General features: G+C 33.2%; 3 protein-coding genes across 5 annotated transcripts; 2 read left to right on the top strand and 1 right to left on the bottom strand.

Moving 5' to 3' along the window:
- The first annotated feature begins 1956 nt into the window (after positions 1–1956).
- On the top strand, positions 1957–5227 carry LOC111921032 (DNA repair protein RAD51 homolog 2). The gene is made up of 12 exons (XM_023916603.3): positions 1957–2170; positions 3015–3128; positions 3299–3451; positions 3563–3666; positions 3750–3813; positions 3893–3948; positions 4042–4122; positions 4268–4327; positions 4458–4549; positions 4625–4732; positions 4831–4974; positions 5066–5227. The coding sequence occupies exons 1-12, from the start codon at positions 2087–2089 to the stop codon at positions 5089–5091; spliced, it is 1086 nt and encodes a 361-aa protein (XP_023772371.1). The 5' UTR covers positions 1957–2086; the 3' UTR covers positions 5092–5227.
- Positions 5228–10573: 5346 nt separating this feature from the next.
- On the top strand, positions 10574–15487 carry LOC111921030 (putative disease resistance RPP13-like protein 1). Its single transcript, XM_023916599.3, has 2 exons — positions 10574–14670; positions 15224–15487. The coding sequence occupies exon 1, from the start codon at positions 10674–10676 to the stop codon at positions 14646–14648; it is 3975 nt and encodes a 1324-aa protein (XP_023772367.1). The 5' UTR covers positions 10574–10673; the 3' UTR covers positions 14649–14670; positions 15224–15487.
- A 169-nt stretch (positions 15488–15656) lies between these two features.
- On the bottom strand, positions 15657–21761 carry LOC111921031 (general negative regulator of transcription subunit 4). Of its 3 annotated transcripts, none has more exons than XM_023916600.3 (14): positions 21605–21761; positions 20694–20792; positions 20309–20436; positions 20067–20220; positions 19841–19950; positions 19652–19735; positions 19520–19568; positions 19308–19399; positions 18523–18679; positions 18210–18292; positions 17076–18115; positions 16818–16973; positions 16049–16692; positions 15657–15923 (listed from the first exon to the last, which is right to left on the bottom strand). In XM_023916600.3, exons 2-13 carry the CDS (start codon positions 20784–20786, stop codon positions 16193–16195), a joined length of 2646 nt encoding a protein of 881 aa, XP_023772368.1. In that variant the 5' UTR covers positions 20787–20792; positions 21605–21761; the 3' UTR covers positions 15657–15923; positions 16049–16192. The 3 variants fall into 3 exon arrangements, with proteins under 3 accessions (XP_023772368.1, XP_023772369.1, XP_023772370.1); XM_023916601.3 differs by having other exon boundaries at positions 18210–18289; XM_023916602.3 differs by having other exon boundaries at positions 18523–18673.
- Between the last annotated feature and the right edge of the window lie 1509 nt (positions 21762–23270).

Genomic DNA, 23270 nt, shown 5'->3' with positions numbered 1-23270 from the left:
TATGTTATGATATAAGAGTTAGTAGAGTAGATCTAAATGTATATTCTCTATGTGCTTAATGTCATTATACTAGAGTTATTGAGTAAAGACGGAAGTATAGTCTTTATGTGCTTAAATGTTACTATACTTGAATTATTCATTACGGTTAAGTGAGGGGTTGACGATGGAACGACAACAGGTCGGGATCCTATAAACTCGTGTTGATGGCGAAATGGCAGGCAAGTCATAAGTCTAGACACACATATTATTAATGGATCGTCGAAAGGCCGTGAGTCAGTTGGTGAATCGACAAAAGGTCGTGAGCCATTGTTTGTAGGTATGTATATGTATTATGATATATGGTATCTTGGGGAACTCTCTAAACTTCGTGCTTACCCAGTTGATTACAAATGATTTCAGACACTTCTTCGGATCGTGAGGAGGGCAAGACTAGACTGTATACACGCACAATGTCATGTATTAGTTTTCCGCATATTCTATATGTATTGTGATATACAATCTCTTAGGGAACTAACTAAGCTTCTTGTTTTCTCAATTGATTATAAATGATTTCAGGTACTTCTTCGGATCATGAGAAGGTCAAGACTTGACTGTATACACACATCAGTGTCATGTATTAGTTTATGCATATTCTATTGTACTCTGATTGAATAACTAACTATTGATTGTCGAACCATGGCTTTAATGATAAATAAATGAATGTCTTAATGAAATTTTATCTTTCAAAAATGAAAATTTTGTTATGAAAAATTAGATAGTGTACTAGTTGTTGATGATATGATTTTTTATTTTAATAATAAAGACCTCTTTTCGAATTTATTACAGACCTAAAATATGTCTGGACCAATTATATGTAGTTTTACTTCTTCTTCGTCTCTTTCACCTTATCGAATAAAATGTTTCTCTCCTCCGTCCTTCACTTGGAAACCAAATGTTCGAATGGTATGCTAGTGGAATGCATGACACTCACAAAAATGTTTTGGTCTTTTATTTTTTTGGTTTTCACGATGTTTTTTTTTTATTTTTTTATTTTTTTAATGTCGGCAATGACAATGAAATCCTAGTAAATTCAAATTTTTTGATGTTAGAAATTTAAGAAGGAAAGTTAAAGATTATCATACCCCCTCAATATTTTTAACATTACATATGAAAACCCTTCGCCGCTATTCGCCACCACCCAACACCACCTCCACCACTACCACCACCATTATCGCCATCATCGCCACCCTATGCAATCATTCGTGTTGCTATAGCGCTCTATTGCATTACTATAGCGGATAGCAAACTTACATAAAATAACAAAAGTGTTTAGCAGTGGAAAATCATGGTCACGCTATTAGTACCGCATTTGACCACAAATCAAATAACGTTGTAGGGGGAATAGCGTCACATTTTTATTAGGTCAGCAATTTTGCAATTCTACTTCATCTCTTCGGTATATGAACACTACAACTCCCCTAAATCTTTGAAATTCGACTTCATCTCCTCAATATTTGATTTTTGCTCTGTGTTTTTGCAATTGATTTTGGGTTTTGGTCAAGAAAGAGGGGAGGAGAGATGTACGATGGTCCAACTGAGAGTAGAGTGGAGAAAGAAATATATGATTTTTTTTTCTTCATTTGAATGCATGATTTATTTATACACATGAATAGAGAAAATCATGGGCCTGTGCAGTCAAAGAGACAAAGACTTTGGACATCATGGGCTTTTGCATTTAAAAAACCACAATAGCACCTTTATACCAATATGAAAACCGTTATTGCAAATAGTGGTTAGTGATCATTATTTGGTTTTTTACAGTGATAATTGCATAGCTGTTAGCCTGCCATCACCATTATTGTTATTTTATAATATTTCAATTTCATTTCCTATAACCTAAACAAAATATGAAATTAAATTTCAGTCTTCATAAATTCCTTAACAAATTCCAATTTCTTCTAAAATTTTTTTTTAAACATTTTGAGAACCAAAACAAAGACCGCTTGTCTCACGGTTTACAAAATTAAGGAAATGTTTCGGACTATATAAGATTTCTCATGCGTCTCCGTGGAAGAAATCCCTTTAATCATATTTTGGCGGGAGAGATATGGCGAACAAGCTAATCAGCGAAATGGGGCTCCCGAAATCGATTGGGCACATATTCGCTGCTCGCAATATCATTACCGCAAAGGTACACATGCTTCCGATTCAAACTCTATTACTCATGATTAGGGTTTTTATTCTTGTAGTTTAATCGAATCTGCTTCTCATTTGGATTCTAGATTCTATTGTGGTCTGTATTAAAGTCATTCTTCTCTCTCAATCTTACGAAGAAACAATAACAACGAATAAAATAAATAGGACTAAGAGTATAATCTTGTTTGTTTAGGTAATGCCGTAATGGAATCACTGGCTTTCCCAAACAGGATCGCAGCTTTAATAACTCAAGAAATATGTCCTGTTTTTATATTCATACTACTACTGATATAAACATAATCGTTTTTGTGGATAAACATCAAGTTAATTGAACATCTAAAGAAAAAGATTTTGAGTCAAATAATAACAAACCCTCACATTTTCCTTTTTTTTTCCCTTAAAGATCAGCCTATCCCTTATACACTTTGTAATCATCCCTTCACCTTTAAAGTTTAATCTTCCATCATGATATGCTGAAATGAACACTTCCAACAAGGCAACACCTTTAATCTTCATTTGCATCATTGTTTCCCACTTTGATTTCACCAAGTTGTCCTTTTGTCCATAGTGTGTCAAATATAAACTTGATCCTTGCAAATATGCATTGAATTTCAAATTAGCAGTATCTAAAACCCATTACATTTTTTCTTCATTCAGATTTACCACAATTGTAGTTTCATTTATTCAAATCAAGAAGATTTTGATTATATCTATAAAACCGATTGTTTGATATAGCTATGTTAAAGAATGAAGAGATTTTTTTCATCTGATATTAAAAGATGACCTATCTAAGTTTCAAAGTTAAGTCATTGAATTTAAACATTGACCTTTTGTGTTAGGATGCTTTATCATTGACTGAATTCGAGTTGATGGAATTATTAGATGTGGGTTTGACTCAAGTGACTTTGGCAGTAGCCCTGATTAGTGAGATTGCTTCTCCTCCATATCAAACGGTAACAAGCTTATTCTACTTCTCTCAACTCAAATTTAAATTCAATTCTTATTCTATTTATGATGATATATTTTGCATTTATTTTATCATATGATATATCATTATATCTTTTTTTTTTTTTCGGATCATTGTGATTGAATTCCTAATTCTGTGTAGCAGCTGTGGTTTTAGGTTCAATCCCTGTTGGAGCAACGCATGCAAAATGAGTATCTGACAGGTCATCTTCCCACACATCTGAAGGGTCTTGATTTAGCATTATTTGGTGGAATCCCATTTGGTGCTTTGACTGAGTTAGTAGGTCCCGCTGGAATCGGTAAAACACAAGTATGTCAAAGTCAAAGTCAAAGATTCACTTCATTACAAATTTACAATACTTGATCATCTTTTTAGGTTTAGGTCAAGAAAGAAGGAGCTGATGGTCTTTTTTGGTTGCAGTTTTGTTTGAAGATGTCTGTTTTGGCTACATTGCCATCTTGTTATGGGGGGTTGGATGGTCATGTAATATATATTGATGTAGAATCCAAATTTAGTTCAAGAAGGTATCACTTTGCTTTTATACCTAATATTAAATCTTAACTTCTAAAAATAAAAAGTAAAAAAAAAATTGAGCTTTTGTTTACAGGTTAATTGAAATTGGTCTTAATAGCTTCCCAGAAATATTTCACTTGGAGGGCATGGCAAAAGAGGTGTGTCTTGCTTAATAAGATGATTTCTTTAGTCTCTCAAATATTATTCTTATTTATTTATTTATTTATTTTTGTCTAGATGGCAGGTAGGATAACAGTTTTAAGACCTGGTTCTCTGAGTGAGTTCACTGAGAGGTAAAAAAGATTTGATAATATCCTTTTTTGTGCCAATTAAATGTGATCCATTTCTAATTAAATCAATCTTTATTACAACTATTTTGTTTCCAGTTTGCAGAAAATTAAAGTTTCACTTCTGCAGAACCAAGTGAAGTTGCTAGTTGTTGATAGTATGGCTGCTCTTGTGTCAGGGTGAGTTAACTCGGTTTAGTAATCTATGTTTTAAGCTCTCTGAGTCTCATGCCTTGTATGTATATTGTATGACAAATATATTATACATGTGAATATGCAATATTTATTGAATAAAATGGTGGTTTTGTGTTATATATATATTTAGGGAATATGAACAAGGACCTCCAAGGCAACATCCATTGGGTTGGCATATATCATTTATCAAGTGAGACCTTTCTTTCTCTCTTCCTTTTGTACCCTTTTAGACTGTGAAAAAGACGTGAATGCCCTCCTCCTCATCATTGACAAGTTTTTTGTATAACTTTATATTTATTATTAAATTATTGATTATCAAGGTCACTTGCTGAGTTTTCAAGAATACCTGTGGTGATGACAAACCAAGTGAGATCTCGAAGTGCTACTGAAATCTCTAATTATTCTTTCCAAGGTATGAATGAACTCAACTCATCATAATACAAATTACAAAATTACAAAACTACCCTACCCTATTATATATATATAGGGGAGAAGAGGGACGATTGTGGAAATTTTGATTCTCATCTTGTTGCTGCTCTGGGGATTCACTGGGCTCATGCTGTTACTATTCGTCTTGTTCTTGAATCTAGATCAGGTTGCTTACTTGATTATTAACCATTAACTCACAAATCACTCATATATAATATCATATATTATATATCATATATATCTAATCTGGTTGTTGTGTTATAGGGAAAAGATTTATAAAGGTGGCAAAATCTCCAATGTCTCCACCTCTTTCATTCCCTTTCAAAATTACTTCATCTGGGATTCTTTTGCTTAATGATGATGGAATAGAAATGTCAGGACCACAAATCAATGCAATTGATCATCAAGGTTTGTTTCTAATCTTTTTTGTTTAAGTAGTTATCCCAAATTTACATGAATGCCATGGTTTTTCACTTATATGATGAAAATTGAAATGCAGGTCACAGTGACATAATTTTATCATAGAGATGAAAGTATGTTTCTATGTTTCCAAGTGTTGTTTCCTTACAATTTCATTGTGTAGTTTAAGTTGATCATTTGATGATTTTGAAAATGAAAATACTAAATGTGAAGTACTTGAAGGGGTAATAAGTTTAACTTCTATGAACGTTTTGAAATTTATTTATTTGAGAAGTCAACTCAAGAGTCAAGACAAAGAAGATAATCTACATACACACATCGACACTTAATACTCACAAATAGAAAATAGGAATAAACATAATAAGTTAATTTAGTTAGGAACAATGTATCAATATAAGAACAAGAGTCTTTAAAAAGAAAAACATGTTTTGTTCATAGATGGATCCTTGTAGATGACAAACCTTGGTACTAAAAGTATGAATTTGTAAGTCAACATGAAACTATGAATGCTTATGTGGCTATGTCTATTGTAGAATTTGAAATGATTAGTGAGCCAACTTGAGTCGGATGAAAAACAGAAACAAAAAATATTCGTGTTGTTATAAATAACTGAAATCAAGAGGATGATGACCAATGAGCGATAGAAGAAGCAAATGGGTTATCATGTTTACAACAGTTATCAAATTCATAAATTAAAAGTCTACTAATAAAAAAGTAAATGAAGTTAAAACAAAATTGTATCAATGTGTAAAAAAGATAGAAGAAGCAAATGGGTTATCATTTTTAGCAACTATTAGTCTTCTACAAAATTTTTACTCATTTGGTCCATAATGGTTATTGTGTGTAAATTAAATCATTAAAATTTTATCAATGTGTAAAAAATTAAATAAAAATAAATGAAGTTATATCAAAATGAAAAAAAAACCACTTAAAATAAGGTCTTGAAAACATATATTCTAAAATTGGTAAACAAATACATAAGAATCGAAACTATAAAACTAAGAAAACAAGATGTTGACCATAAAATTCATCATGTTTTTAATACTTTAGATATCAATTGTGAAACTCATTTCCTCGCACTCTTAAATATTTTCATGAACAAAAGAACAAAGATGAACAATGGATACATACATATTAAAATGAAACATCAAATAAAAATCAACAGTTTTGTTAAAATCAAGTTATAAAATGAAAAAAAAAAGTCTAGGTCTTGAAAACCAAATATTAGATAAATTCAAAATTTGTAAGCAAATACATAATCAAAAACTGTAAAAGTAAAACAGGTAAACAAAGTTTTAGCCATAAAATTCATAATGTTTTTAATATTTTAGCATAATTATGAATTTGATTTCCCCACGCTCCTCATGTATCTTCACAATCAAAAAATAGAGTCAGACAACAAATTGGTGGAAGAATCGAATCAAGTTAATCAAATCAAATAAAAAAAAAAAAATCTAGGTTTTAAAAACTAAATATTCTAAAAACTCAAAATTAGTAAACAAATACACGATAGTAATAACGATAAAACAAAGAAAACAAAATCTTAGCCATAAAATTTACCTTTTTCATGATAATTTAGATCAATTTTCAAACTAATTTTCCCATGCTTTTATACATCATATATTTTCATGATAATTTAGATCATTTTTGAAACTAATTTTCCCACGCTTTCATATATTTTCACAATCGAAAAACAAAATAATGAACAACAGAGCTAGACTTATTAAAAAAAAAACAATTTGGTTAAAAATGAACGAAGATAACCAAATTGTAAAAAATCAATTAAGCTTAGGTCTTGAAAACCAAATATTCGAAAAATCAAAATTCGTAAACAAATACAAAATAAAAAAATTTGTAAAACAAAGAAAACAAAATAAAATTCATCATATTATTAATAGTTTAGATCATTTGTGAATTGATTCCCCCATCCTCTCATATATTTTCTCGATTAAAAGAACAAATCGATGAACAATGAGGGTGTTTTACACTTTTACTGATTTAATATACTATAGTGAATCACAACAAGTCATGGTCGTTAAGTGTGATTTACAAATATGATTATACTGGAGCAAGTCGTCTGAGCCTTTGTGCAGTATGTTCGAACACTAAATAGTAAGACTATGCCCGGTTAGTAATCACATTTATAAGAGTCATAAAGTAAATATTTATATTTATAGAATAAACACATAGTGTCGATGAAACTATCTATTTGCTCCATAAAGAAAAACATGTTTTGTCCGTAGATGGATTGTTGTAGATGACAACTAAAAGCATGAAATTATATGTTACTAACATGAAAATACAAATTGCAGGGCTGGCCCCGAGATTTTAGAGGTTGTGTGCAATTTGGTAAAAATAGGCCCAAAATAAGGTAAAAATGATTAAAACTGATGATATAATCCTGTTCGTGTTGCACCAGTCATATGCAGCTGAGTCATATACAAAAGTCTGATAGAATTAAAGTCAATATACAAAATCCCTAGATTAAACATTTAGTTGATCAACGGATTATAGTCTCATCATCATTAAACAAAATAGAAAAAAATTAATTACGGTAACAAGCAAGGTACTCAAGGACAACTTCAAGGTAAATAGAAGCATTGATTCCTTCTTATGGATTATCTTACTTTTGATTTGTGTGTTTGTATAATATTATTGTTCTTTTGAACAACAAAACTTTTTATTAACATAAGAATGCCAGTAGGAAGCTGGCTTGATGTATCAGTACAAAAATAAAAAAATAAAAACATCACTGGCAACTAAACAAGCACTTACCCCGGGACCTAAAAACCCCAGGTTTTCAATTAGACAATGAAATAAAGCAGAAAGAACCACAACAATTCCTCACATAACCAACCATAGACTGAAAATGGCAGACCTTCAACACATTACACAACCAAAAATCCTGCAAAAAAATATGAATACACTTTTAGCAAATCAAAAAACTTTAGAATAGTCACACTAAAATGACAATTAAATAATTATCCACCTACGGTAAGTATGGGATAATGAATGAATACGTACCTTTATTGGATTCCTTATTGCTCTAGAACATGAAGTACTTTTTGTCTAAAAAATATATGCGATAAATAACTAAACAAGAACATCCTCTAATTAACCACAAAGATGAATGAACTGTGTGAATTGACAAATCGTTGTTGGATGTGAATCGATAAATAGTTGACACTAAAAAGTAGACAAGAACTTTGTTGCTGAATGTGAATCGACAAATGGTTTGAAGAAAACACCTTTACCAAGGATGGCTATCGACAAATCATTGCTATCATTTATCTTTTTTCACGCGTATGATCGAGAAACAAATCGTCACTTCAAATTTTGGCTTGTTTGGGTGTTCTGTTTCCCAATTGATTAACCTAAAACATTTGGGCGCTAAATGAATATAGTTGGTATTACATACGGATAAAATTTTGGGCCCCTAACAGAGAATGGGCCCTGTTCATCAGCACATCATGAACTCCCCTAGGGTCAGCCATGACAAATTGTAGTAGAGTTGCCTACTAAAAGGGATGGGTGCTCTTTGAATAATATTTCATCATGATTAGTCAATATTTACTCTAATAAATAAAAATCATTTTTGTCATATGTCACATTGTTATTCTTTTTGCCATATGTCATTAGCCCTTATTTTATATTAATTTTTTTTTTCCAAATGTCATTTTATAGTTTTGTTTCTTTCAATTTTATTAAATTCCACATATTATTTAAGAGGGTGTTTGTCTAAGCTTATGAAAAATCATATGTATTTTTCAGCTTTTAGCTTATAAGTTGATAAGTTAGGAGCCTCTTATTTATTGATTTTGACTTATTACTGGTATGACACCGTTATAAGCTATTTTTATCAAAACATCTTTTTTAGCTTATACCGGTGTGGAACCGGTAATAAGTCAAAAAACTCCATTTTTTAAGTTTTGCCAAACATCCCCTAAATTTAATAATTGTAATAAATGTAACAATAAATTGATATGAATTTCATAAATGCAACTTTCCTCTAATTTTAAAATTCCTAAATAAAAGCCCAATTTTTCTTTTGTTTATTTATTTAAATTAAAAAGAGAAATGTTCGATAATTCAATATTTTTTTCGTTTTCCTTATAAATTCAAAATCCTAAATGTTTAAACATTCACATTTAACTTTTTTTAAATAAATCCGTATAATTCATAAGTCTCACAACTAATTAGAAATATAGATTTTGTTAAATTTGACCATTAAAAATTGTATTTATATGAAATAAGTATTTGTATATGTTTTAAAAGGTTACCTACATGGCTACATCCGGTGTGGCGTTTTTTAAATTTGTTTTGCCCAAACATTGTATAGATTTTTCTATTTAAAGTTTTTAAATTTTTTATTACAATTATTATTGTTAGAAGAAGAGTATAAGTAGAATAGATGTTTTTCGATTTAGTATTTGCAACAATTGTTATAATTAATTAGTTTTTTTTTTTTTTAAATTATTCGACCATTTTTTTTTTAAATTTCGATTATCTTAAATATCACTAATTTTCCAATGTAGCTTACGTCCTTTAGTTTTTTAAATATTTTAAATATTTTTCATATGATTCATCATTAAACTATTAAGTTGTTTAAGATCTATTATTTTGACACCTTGAAAATTTAAATATTAATATTAAATTAAAATAATATAAAGAATATTATAAGGTATACAAAAATTAAATTAATATGATTAATAAAGTATATAAATATAGGAGAAATTTGCTAATTTACTCAAAAAAATGCTAATGACTTTGTAAAAAATACATAAAAAAAACAAACAAAATAACATAAAGTAGCCATCCAAATCGTTGATGGCAAGGGTCTATATGTGATTTGTCTAGCCATTTGCTATTTGGTGAGTCCACCTGCTATTTTCTCCTCAACCATCGCTATTTGCTTCAAGCTATAAAAATGTTTTTTTTAGAAAATTTTCACCAAATTGTAGATGGGTGTGTCCAATCTACGATATGTTTTGCATCCTAAATGTGATTTGTCGGGGTAATGTTTTTAAATTACTTAGTTGACGGCGAATTTATTAAAGTTACTACGAAATCTAATAGTGTTGACTATGAATCTGTACAAATTACGAGATTTTATATAAAAATTAGCAAAAAATCTTAATTTCGTCTATCGTTCTTATTCAGAGAATATGAAAATATGAGAGCTTTTCCTTTGTAACAACAAAAACTGAGGGTTTTTAAAAAAAAAAAAAAAGATATTTATACTTTAACAGATTACAAATGGGTTAGAACAAAATCACAGATGAACTTTCATACGTGAATGTACAAGTCACACAAAATGAGTTTTTGTTCGTTAGTGGGTTGTACATTTGAACTTACAAATTCGCAGATATACTAATTACCTGGGATTATGATCGTTATTTAACTTATTTTGCATAATTTGCTAATTTTTAACAATTTCTTACAAATTAATTAGCTTGGGATAAATTTACAAATTTCTCTAAATATAGATAGACTATATATATTGCACATGGAAATTTTATCGTGTAGTGTGGTTGGCAAGAAATCTTTTGTGTGTCTACAGTCTATTTGTCTACACTACACAAACAAATACAGTCGACAGTCTATATATATTGCTTCATTTGTGATAACTACCCGACTCTGAAACCAAAATCCCCAAAAATTAAACAATCTTTTCTTTTCGTCCTCTAATGGCTGTTGCGGAAATCTTTATAGGCGCATTTATCACAGTGCTGTTTGAGAAGCTGGCCTCTGCTGACTTGATCAGGTTGGCTCGATCTGCGGGAATCTATTCCGAGCTCCACAAATGGAACAACACCTTGTCCCAGATCCAAGCCGTTCTTGTTGATGCAGGCCAGAAGCACTTAAGAGAGAGATCTATTCAACTATGGCTGCACAAACTCCAACATTTAGCTTACGACATAGACGACGTCCTCGATGATTTGGCCACCGAAGCTATGCGCCGCCACTTGAATGAAGAAACTTATGCCACCACCAGCACCAACTCTAGTAAGGTACTGAAGATCGTTCCATCTTGTTGTACTAATTTCACTCCTCGTACAATTAAGTATGGCCGGAAAATGAGTTCTAAGCTGGATGAGATTACAACCAAATTGCATCATCTTGTTGAGGAGAAAAACATTCTAGGGTTGGTTAATAACGTTGAAAGGGGAAATAGAGCAAGTAGAAGATTGGAGGAAACTTCACTGGTTGATGAATCCAGAATCGTGGGTAGGGAAAGTGATAAAAGGGTTTTGCTGGATAAGTTGTTGGGGAATGAATCATGTAATGAAAATTTCAGCATCTTGTCCATAGTTGGTCTGGGAGGGATAGGGAAAACCACTCTTGCTCAAGTTTTATACAATGAAAAGAAAGTGAAGGATCACTTTGAACTCATGGCATGGGTTTGTGTTTCTGATGAGTTTGAAGTGTTCAATATCAGCAAGGCTATTTTTCAAGCTGTAGGTGGGGGGAACCAAGATTTTGCCAATTTAGATCTTCTTCAAGTGGCCCTTACAGAAAAACTTTCAAAGAGAAGGTTTCTACTTGTTCTAGACGATGTATGGAATGAAAACTACAAGGAGTGGGAGCTTCTCCAACGCCCTTTCATGGTAGGGGCACCTGGAAGTAAAGTTATTGTCACAACAAGGAAGACCACTGTTGCATCAGTGATGGACTCTGTTCACACCTACCCTCTCGAGCTTTTGTTAAATGAAGAAGCTCTTTCTTTATTTGCTCAACATGCATTAGGTAAACAAAACTTCAATTCACATCCAACACTTAAATTGCATGGTGAAGGTATCATGAAGAAATGTGGTGGATTGCCTTTGGCTTTGATAACCCTCGGGAGGGTTTTGAGGACCAAAACAAATGATGAAGAATGGGAGGAGTTGTTGAATAGTGAGATATGGAGCTTACATAATGAAAGTAAGATTCTTCCTGCTCTAAGACTAAGCTACTATGATCTTCCTCCACGTTTGAAGCAGATGTTTGCATACTGCTCCTTATTCCCCAAGGACTACCTGTTTGACAAGGATGAACTAGTTCTACTGTGGATGGCAGAAGGGTTTTTGCACGAGTTAAATGGAAGCAAGTCAATGGAGAGTTTAGGTCGTGAATGTTTTCAAGAGCTAGAGTCAAGGTCGTTTTTTCAACATTCAACTAACGATAGCTCACGATATACAATGCATGATCTGATAAATGACTTGGCCACAAGTGTTGCAGGAGAGTTTTTCTTTATGTTGGATGATAAGATGAATGCTTATGACCAGAACGAAGCTTTGGAGAAGTTCCACCATCTTTCATATATTCAACGATATGGAGTATACAGAAAGTTCAAGGCATTGCAAAGAGCCAGACGCTTGCGAACTTTCTTAGCATTGTCAGTAAGGTTTTTATATTCCTGGCAAAGATCCTCCTTATCTAACAAGGTTCTTGTAGAACTAATTCCCCAACTAAAGTTCCTAAGGGTGCTAAGCCTAGCTAATTATTCAATCAAAGAGATACCAGAATCCATTGGAGGTCTCAAGCATGTGAGGTACCTCAATTTTTCCAAAACCTACATCACATGTTTACCAGAACAAGTCGGTGACCTTTATAACCTACAAAGCTTGTTGGTTACTGGTTGTCATTTATTATCTAGCTTGCCAGATAGCTGTGTAAAGTTAATAAACCTACGGCATCTAGACATTAGTGACACGCCACAGTTGACCAAGATGCCCTTGGGGATTGGTGCATTGACAAGTCTACAAACTTTATCCAAAATCATCATTGGAGAAGCAAGCGGGTTCAAAATATCCGAGCTTAAAGGGCTACTGCATCTTCAAGGTCAAATTTCAATTACGGGGCTGCACAAAGTGTTCAATGCAATACATGCAAAAGAAGTCAACTTACAGCAAAAGAAGGGGATTCGTGATTTGGAGATGGAGTGGAGTGATGTCTTTGATGATTCCCGGAATGAAAATATTGAATATGAAGTTCTTGAAGGGCTAAGACCTTATGAGAAGTTGAGAAGCTTGAAGATTTTAAACTACATGGGAATGAAATTTCCTAATTGGGTTGGGGATCCCTCGTTTGTTTGCTTAACCCAACTCACACTACGTGGGTGTAAGAATTCTACATATTTACCAACACTTGGACATCTACAATCACTTGAGAAGTTGTGTATTGAAAGCATGAATGGGTTGCAAAGACTGGATTCCGAGTTTCTTCGGCCTATTAATTCACATGGTATTGGATTTCCATCACTTCAAGTTTTGGAATTTAGAGATATGCAAAGCTGGGAAATATGGTCAACCAATGGTGGTGACAAAGATGTATCATTTCCTTGTCTTTGTGAGATTTCTATCATAAATTGTCCAAAACTAATGGAAGTGGCAATTGACTTAATACCATCACTTGAGGTTTTACATATAGAAGAATGCTCTGTATCGGTGTTAAGAAGCTTGGTTGGTGTGTCTTCGTCATTTCTAGAATTGTCATTGAAGAATATCAAAGGACTTACTCAACTACATGGAGAAGTTTTAAAGCACCTTGGGTCACTTGAACATCTGTATGTCACGAGGTGTGATGAGCTTAGATACTTGTGGGAATCAGAGTCTGAGGCATGCAAGATTCTTGTGAGTTTATGGGATTTGAGAGTAAAATTCTGCAAAAACTTGGTGTCATTGGGAAAGAACGAGGTGAATTTGGATTCGGATTCGGGATTTTGCCTTGAATCTATTAGAAAAGTGGAACTTTTCAATTGTCCAAGACTCGAGAGTTACAATTGTCCAAATGGTATCCAAAACCTGGATATATATGGTTGTCGTTCAATTACATCTTTGACTTTCCCAACACTGCAAGATCTCCCATCTACTTTAAAGATTCTTAGCATTTGCTATTTTGATAATTTTGAGGCAAATTGTCTTCTCAATAAGTTTTTGACATCACTCGGGTATCTTTCAATTGCTAGGGTTCCGAATCTCTCTTCATTTCCCGAAGGTTGTTTAGTTCATCTCACTAAATTGATAATCCGTGGTTGTGATAACATAGAATCCATTCCAGAAAAAGGTTTTGGTTTTCTTCCCCTTTTTTGCCTCAGATACCTCGAGATCAATTCCTGCAAGAATCTCAAGTCATTTCCTCATGAGCATTTGCAAAGTCTCACATCATTGGAAGAGCTGTGGATAAGAGATTGTCCAAATATAGACTACTCCTTCCCTTGTGCTTTGTGGCCTCCTAATCTAACTACCCTCACAATAGGAGGATTAAAGAAGCCCATGTCGGAGTGGGGCCCACAAAATTTCCCGACTTCACTTGTTAAACTCAGTTTATATGGCAAGAATTCGGGAGTTGCTCCATTTGCAAAGTCAGAAGAAGATGTGAGAAATGGGAATAATACAACTTCTTCATCTTTTGTTGTTCCACCATCTTTAACTTTATTACAAATTCATGGTTTTATGGAGTTGGAATCGGTTTCAGAGGGGTTACATCACCTGACCTGCCTTGAAGAACTTCTTATTCGATCCTGCCCGAAACTTAGAGATCTGCCCGAGATGCTGCTGCCTAAACTTTCACGTTTGTGGGTGGATTCTTCTTCACTGGAATTGAGAAAAAAATGTGGTGATAGAAAAGGCAAGTATTGGCCTGTTGTCTCCCAAATCCCTGACCTTGATGTGGGTTGATTATATTACATCACATTCACAGGTATGTTTTCTTGGAAGTCTTAATTTTATTAATTAGAGTAAATTTGAGGAAATGGTCCTTGTCTTATAGTGAAAGTTACAAGTTTAGTCAAAATTGTCATCTTGTTATATGATTGATCCTTGTGGTTTCATATTGTTGTACTTTTGGTCCTTTTGACTATCACCATTATACCTTTTCGTTGTCAAGAGGTAGTAAGTTTCTGATTTTCAGATTTATATAATTTAAACCTACCACATGCTTCTGTATCGAAAACTAGTTTTCTTGAATCTTGCACAATATCAATTCCCATGGCATGAAGTGAGATGGATCATGGATGCCTAAAATTCAGATGAGAATGCGAGAAATAAAGATTAGGGACTCTAAAGTCTAAACCATTAAAAACCTTAATGGACATTTCAGAATTTTCTTATTTTTGTATTAGTTTGGATTCTATGTGATTTTTGGGCAAATGGTATTTACAGTTTTTTTTATATATATAATTATCTAAGGTATGAAATGATTGTGTTTCTGAATAAGCAATTAAGTTTTGTTGACATTAATTAATTGGGTGCAGTAATACCAAGAGGAGGAAAGAAGTTTAAATGCAGAACAGGATCCATTCTTTTTGAAAGCTGTTTGATAATCACCATTCATTTATTCGGTCGTTATTTGCAGCAGGCAAATAATTCTTGAGGGTATATATAATATATGAGATTTCCAAATGTTGTTTGTAGATTTATAGATGCAAGATTTCCAAATGTTGTTTATAGATTTATATATACATCATTACGTGAAAACCGTAAATAAAATTCAGGAATGATGTATCTTATTTAAGTTATGATACAATTCCATGTTTTTTTACGGTCCCCATTTGTGACGCATTGTATTATACATTGAATTTGTAAAGTCACCTCAATCTTATCATCAAAATTCAAAACAGCGCTAGAAGTATTTTTCATTCTTTCTTTTCTTCATTGAATAAAAAGTAAAAACGTTGGATTTGAAGCTTGGAGAATGACTGATTAAAGCATTAAAATTATCAAATAAAAGTCCTTATAAAACAAGAAAAAATAGCCATAAAATCAAGCTTTGGAAGTTTGTGTTGTTTACTTTTAAAGTTGGCTCAAACCTTAAGTTGTAAGAAAAACAGATACAACTTTTTAATTTTGGAAAAAAAAAAAAGTATCTTCAACGATTCAGTACAGATGGCATGGAGACTTGACTGGAGAATGTTCTGGGGACAGTAGGATTCTCCATCTCATAACTTGCTCTGCCTGTTAACAGAAAAACATAAAACATAATAATTCAACCAACAGAATTGTGTTATTTCATATTAAAAAATAAAAAACACTTTGTTGCATAATTCTAGAGGAATGATTTAAGAGTGAGTGTGAGTCACCTTGTGGTATCTGGAAGGCTGTCCTGTTTGATACTAGGTTTAGATAGATCCTTCCTTGACCAGATGCATCAATGAATCCCATTTCCGGGTTATTTCTATTAATTCCATTCCAACAACCTCAGAAACAGGTAGCCAGCCAATGAATCAGATTCCAAATGTTGTGTTATACAAATCAGGTGAAGTTGGGAAGTGAAACTTTGTATCCTCATGACCTACTGCTGAATAATAATATCCATTGTTCAATCCCAGTCTCATATCATTATTTCCATTCCCACCTTCATTCCAATGCCCATTATTAGAAGAGATCAATGACCTCCTGGTCTGATAATGAGATGAAAGATGATTGTTGTCAACCATCCTTGAAGGAATTGCAGCATAAGAATTAATTTGCTGAGGGAAATCTAGTCCTGCTTCACTCAATCTTCTAGGGTTTTGCTGAGAAAAGGAGGATCTTTGCATCAAAACTTGAAGCCTCACATCATTTTCATTAAAACAAGGAAAGTTTGATCTCATGTCTAAGCCAAAGCCACGCCCAGGTGGGGAATTGGAATTTACTCTACCACCAACTGCTAGGATTGCAGGATCCATAAACTCCAAATCACCACCAATATTTACAGGGGAATTTCTCAGTAACATATGATTCCCTGAAAAAGATATATATATATATATATATGTTAATTTCTCGTAAATGTAGGTTTTCTGTATTTTGGCCTATGAATATGAATAAACATGAAAATGACACAGGTAATATCCTTCACCTAACACTAACCTGACAGTGATAGGGTAGGGGTAGGGGTATCAAAGGTTTGTTTTTGTTCCATCCTCTCCTGAGATGTGAACCCTGGAGGTGGTGCTCTGCTGATGCTCACTCCTGAAAATCCAGGGGGAGGAGGAGGGGCAGACACAGACACCTGTGTTCTTGAAACTGTTTGTTTGCATCCACAAAAATTACATATTATAAATAAAATAATCCATCACCATCATATGCATAATAATATCTATACAACAAATGTAAACATTTACGTACCTGAAATCTTATTTTCAGACATGGGAAAGTTATTGGTGGCAAAATTTTCAGATTCCTCAAAGCTAAAAGAAGAGAAACCGTTGCTGCCCTTATTATTATTATTATTATTATAATTACTATTCTTCTTGTCAATATAAATACTATTATTGTTGACAAAATCACAAGAGTTGGAATTCTTATATTCAAAACCAAAATCTCCATTATCGGATCCTTCATCCTGTCTTGCAAATGAGAATCTTGACTGGTTGCTGTTTCTTGAGCTCAAAACTCTATGACTATGAGATTCAGGTTGTTTATCCAAAAACTTAGCCAAATAACGAGGTGAGGTTAATGACTCGTCCCATGGGTCAAAATCCATGGATAAAATATTAGATATAATACTGCTTTCTCCTAAATCCAAGGCCCCAATTTCACTTTTACACCCTTCTGTACTACCATGGAAATATGAATGCCCATTGGATAATTCCCTGGAACTGGAAGAATTACCAATTACAGTGGATGAGTAGTCATTAACTGTAATTGGTATATTATTATTATTTGCAAGATGGGAAGATGGAGGATCTACACCACCGTTACCCGATACACGTGCATGTAGCGGATAACAACCCATGGGATTATTTGGGGGAGAAGAAATAGGAGGAAGATTATGTATAACTTCTGTATCTCTGAGTCTCTCATCATTGAAAGACATCATATGATCTACTTCTGCTACACTAATTGCTACTTTCTTTTGTAGATCTGATACTAAAACAGTAGTGTTTTCTGCTTCATTTGAGGTCAAAGGTTCTGATTCACAAGCTTGTAATCTTTGATTGTTATTGATGCTACTCAATGACATATCAAAAGATAAGTTGTTAATAATCCGTTCTTCATCTGGAACAGGATTTGAATAATTTCGGGAAATATCTGAAGGATTTGAGAATTTATCGGATATGTTTTTATCCACGTCTTCTTTTATAGATACTGGATTATTCCCCAGACTACCCTTTTCTTCTACCAACTCTTTGAAACTTGGCTGCCTATTTGAAGCACGTGTTCCCCTGTAACACATCCAGATCAATAGGTATTTTATTTCATACTAAGGGCATTTACATCTTTTGCACAAACACAAGAGATTGAAAGGACAGAGTTTACCATGAAGCTGCTGCAGGAAGAGCTGTTGATTTCCCTGAACTACTATTTGGCAGGGGAACTTTCATACCATTTACAGGATTCTGCTAGAAATTTAAGTAATCACCATAAGAACAAAATTAAACTATTAATAATCACATTACATTGGCATGCAATAAGAGAAGAGAAAAATCCAGTCTAATAACTGGAGATGTAATCATGTAACACATAGGTTATAAATTATATAGTAGAAAGAGAAATCCCAGACAACAATATAACACATTAACACAAAAGAAGATTAGCAAAGGTCAACACATGACATGACAGAATATCTTACATTGGTTGTTGTGGTGGTTTTATTTATAGGTTTTTCCCATGCAGAAGTAGTGTCTGTGTTGTTATTAGAGTAGTCATCAGCTGGAGGTGGTGGTAATAGATTTCCAGAACGCCTTTGCATGTCATTTGTAACACCAGTAATTTGCTGAACTCTATTCCTTTAAAACCACTATGTAAGTTAACTTGTGGGACAATAAACCAACACAAAATTCATTCCAACTATCAAAATAACCGAAAACTCATCAAACCCTATGTTTAAGGTCAATGATTTTACATGGACACTTTAAAAAAAGTCTTCTAGTTCTAACTTATCTGAAAGCCTAATCTTTACCCCTTGAATCAATAAATTATTCCAAACTTCCAACCATCTCAGGATTTCAAATCTTGGAATTATAATCGACTCTTAATCAGCTACTAAACATATGGATGCTATGATACTATTTCTAGGGAGGATTTTTCAAATTTCATAAAGGGACATATTCATCCATCATCATTCATCACACAAGGAAAAGCATTAGCCAACACATTTAGACATTCTGTATTGTAAGTTTGTAACCCCACCACAGCATTGCTCAGAAATAGGAATCTCCTTTTTCAAACAATCAAATCACCATCTAGAGTTTAGACACTCAAGCATTTGACACAAAGAAAAGATAATGTTTCACACCAAAAGGGTTGTTGGGGCATGCATTAGCCATTAGGTTATGATGGTTGAACAACAAAATGTCATGTTTCAAAACAAGCATGGATAAGATAACAATTTGTAAATTAACGATACAAAAGTACCTTGTATATGCTGTTATTATTTCATCTTTAGTGAAGCTATCTTCTTCTGGTCCAAACTCATGCAAGTATAGACAATCAGCACTGGTGCAAGGCTGGATAAACAAAATAAAAGTGCTCAACACCCAAATAAATATTATTATACCACGTTGAGGAGTAAAGCTGATAAACTGAATTTGCCATAAAGACACTAATAATGCATTTATTAATCATACCATGTTCCTTAGCCATGCATGGCAGTACTTTGTGGTCCCAAAACATGCCCTGCAACAAAATCCCACTTGTTATCATGTAAAATAAAGAGAAGAATGAAACATTTTGATCATGTTATAGTCTTAGATTTCAACCTCAAAGTTCTACCCTCCAAGATATATCCATGTGCTGATTGTATGCTACGAATTGCTTCTTCCTCCTTGGAGTAAGTAATATATCTGAACAATGAATGGAGAATTGGTCAGTTCTTTTGATTTGTTATCTATATATGTTAACTTGTGTCAAGGACAATATAAATTTTAATCAAGGACACTTGAACTTACACACTACAAGTACTGTTAGCAAATTGTTGAATAGCACCAGCTGCTGTCCGAGATATAGACACTTTTAATACCTTCCCATACTGACCAAAATATTCTTTCTGCTGCAGAAGCTGGTTTACAAAACAGAGCTTGGGTTGAAACTTGAAATTCCAGAATGAAAGAACAATGAAGATGAATTATATGGAGAGAGAGAAAAGAAGGCAATACAATACAATACAATACATACATCTTCATCTGCTAAATTAAGAGGTAGTCCTACGATGTAAACAAGGTTACGTTGAACAACCCTGACACTACCAAGCTGCTTTCTTCCTTCGGATGTTTTAGTTTTCCCCTTTTGTGACTTCTGTTTCTTCTCCACACTCATTCCAGTAACCAATCTGAGAGAATCCAAGAAAACAATAAGAACCATCAAAAAAAATTATATAAGGTTATATACAAGCTATCATAATTCATATAGAGTCAGACCTTTCACACTTTGATGCTGTTCCCACAATCTTTTCCTTGTTATAAGGAGTCCTACATGCTGGGCACCTCCCTTCTGTGTTATCCTTCTCAGCCATATCAATTATGTGATGCCAGCACCAAACACAAATCTGTATATATAATGCCTCATCAAGGTTATAATCAGTAGCACAACATGACTAAAGAGTAAAGACAACACCTTTTTTGCTAAAATGTATTGTGGATTCAAGCATAATGAGAACTTGGGGACTAAGTGGTAAGTGCTAGCTTCCAAATTTTAAGTACTATTCATGCTACTTGTAACAATTAAAATGACACTAAAAGAATGTAGATTTAGAAAGTAACTTGTCTAACAACTACCACAAACTAAAAGAAAAATGATCCACACCTCATAACCACATTTGCAAGGCCTCAGCTGCTGATCTGTTAGATCCATCTCTTCAGCACAAAGTGGACAAGTCTTCTCACCTTCGTCACTCATGGTTGCCTAATGGAGGAAACACAATATCATCAATATCAAACACGATTACAGATAAAAGAGCTGTTAACTCTCAAAACTTGTTCATGTATTATGCACAACCATAAGTATTTGCTTAAATGTATATACACATTTATCTGTGTCCTCAAAAGAAATACAAATTTCTCTACTTAACCATAAACCTAAACTTTGCAGGCTTATTTAACCTAATAATCCCCTTATTTACATAATTGGTACATAAATTATCTTAGCCAATTGGTAATTTCCTATACTGCATATTCGTATTAGACTATTAGTATATAGTATGTTAGTAATCCTTTAACCCAAACTACGTCTACACGATAAAGAAAAGCTACAATAAGGAGTATAAAATCTGAAAGAAAACTAACGAACTGTTTCCTCAAATCGAATCTGTAACGTCCTATTCATCGGAGCGTGTCCGACATCGATTTAACAAAATTCCAATCAACCAAGCAAAAAATACTAGCTAGCATCTAAAAGTCTAGATCAAATCCAAAAATGAAACTTTTATTGGACTTATCTAAATCCACAACTTAATTTTCATCGGTCGAGCTCAGATACAGCTGCGATGACACATGTAGAGCATCTATGTTAACTCGTCATAACACAGACATGTGGTGTATAATCAATCGGATAAAACTAATAAAAACAGAAACATAAAAAAGGCAATTACAGAGACAGCCATTCAAAGCAAACAAATTTAGGGATCTTCAATCAAAAATGGAAAAGAACAAAAAAAGGAACAAGAGATCTAAGAAAAAAAGAAAAGCAATCCATAGAGAGACTGGGATGAAACTTACAGTGGTTGATTGATCAACGAGAAGCAAAGTAGATGAAGAATCGAAGAGCGCGAGAAACAGAGAACCACAAAGCCTAATTGAGAGTGAGTGAGAACGAAGGTGGTCTTCGTATACGGATGTGTGGGTTTTTTAAGCTTTTGCTGTGTATATATTTTCTTTGTTTTGCATATAATCGTAATAAAAAAATTAATATTATACGCATATGATATCATTACGTCGTTATGCACTCAATTTGGTTTGATATTACATATACTATTAAATATTAATGTTGGATTGTTGGTAGCCTTTAATTTTATTTGAGTAAATTAAATTCTTGGTCCACGACCACGAGTTTGGTTGGTTTCTTCAGTTTTAGTCTTTAAAAAAAAAAAAGAATCTAGCTGCAAATTTGGTCCTTAGTGAAGGTGTTTGTTGAGCCTTTGGTCCCTTCACAAATAAAATGATTTTCTATCTCTTTTATATTTCTTTACGAATATAAATATAAGTTACTTGTTTTAATTTCAAAATATTGTTATATTTCTTTTGAGCCCAGGACACCCTCCCCTCACATGTTAGTGACCCTCCTTTACCCTTTATATTTATCACTTCATAAAAAGATAGTAAACAAATGATACAATTCATCTCTTATGTTAAAAACATTGGTTGGATCGGTGGAATACGGAACCACAAGAATCTTCAAAGGGCTTGAAAGTCTTTTGATTATCGGTGATCGGCCAAACTCTATGAAATTTGTTATAAGTAAAACTTGTCGATTATTAAAGGAAAAATCGGTTTGAATTTGTTATTATTATTATTATTTTCCATTGAGAGCTCTGTTGGTGTTAACGGTGTCAGAAAGTCATAGATTAGTTTGTACCGGTATAGGTCCCTCCGAGAATGGGTCGATGCATCCTAACATCATTTATGATGGGTCAAACGACAACCTCTAAGCAATTGTTGCGAGACTTTCATGGTTGTTGTTGTTGCCCTTACAATTGTTAGGCAAGTTGCATGTAGATGCGGTCAGACGGATATCTACTTATTGGCGCTCTATCTACATCTTCCTGGTTGGAAGGGCTTTGCTTTTACAATGAAACGATAACAATAAATATCAGCTGACTATCGGTTCCAACCCCATTGAAGAATTAGTAACCATTCTCATAACTAACATGCATAATCAAGATTGAAGTTGACATTATGGACCTCACTTTATATATTTGTTCCCACAAATTAAATGTCCATGACGCGATCCACAGTAAACTACAATTGATTGTTTTTGGCAGTAAATCTAAAAGATAACTTGATGGTTAAATATTGAAATCTAAAAACCAATTAACATTAAAACACTTTTGCATATCACTATTGGAAGATACACTCCATCCTCCCAATTTCAAGATATGGATTCCCTAATATCATAAAGGAGGGTTTCAGCTCATTTTGATGTGGATTCGTCTACTAGAGCTTCTTTGTCTTCTTTAAAATTATCTTAGAAGATTGTAATCCATATATCAACCTTAAAATTTGATGTATGAGTTGTTGAACATGTCTTTGAAGGTCGCTTAAATCAATGCACAAAATCTAGGTTGATAGTGTTCTAGTTATACTGTCATCACACTTATTCCTTCAACTTCACGAGAACCACTCCGTCATCCCAAAATCAAGATAGATGTACTATAATCTGAAGATA

Source organism: Lactuca sativa, chromosome 5 (assembly GCF_002870075.4).
Source record: "Lactuca sativa cultivar Salinas chromosome 5, Lsat_Salinas_v11, whole genome shotgun sequence".
Classification (NCBI taxonomy): Eukaryota; Viridiplantae; Streptophyta; class Magnoliopsida; order Asterales; family Asteraceae; genus Lactuca; species Lactuca sativa.
Note: the sequence above shows the minus strand (reverse complement) of the source record. Positions and strands in the feature narration are given on the sequence as shown.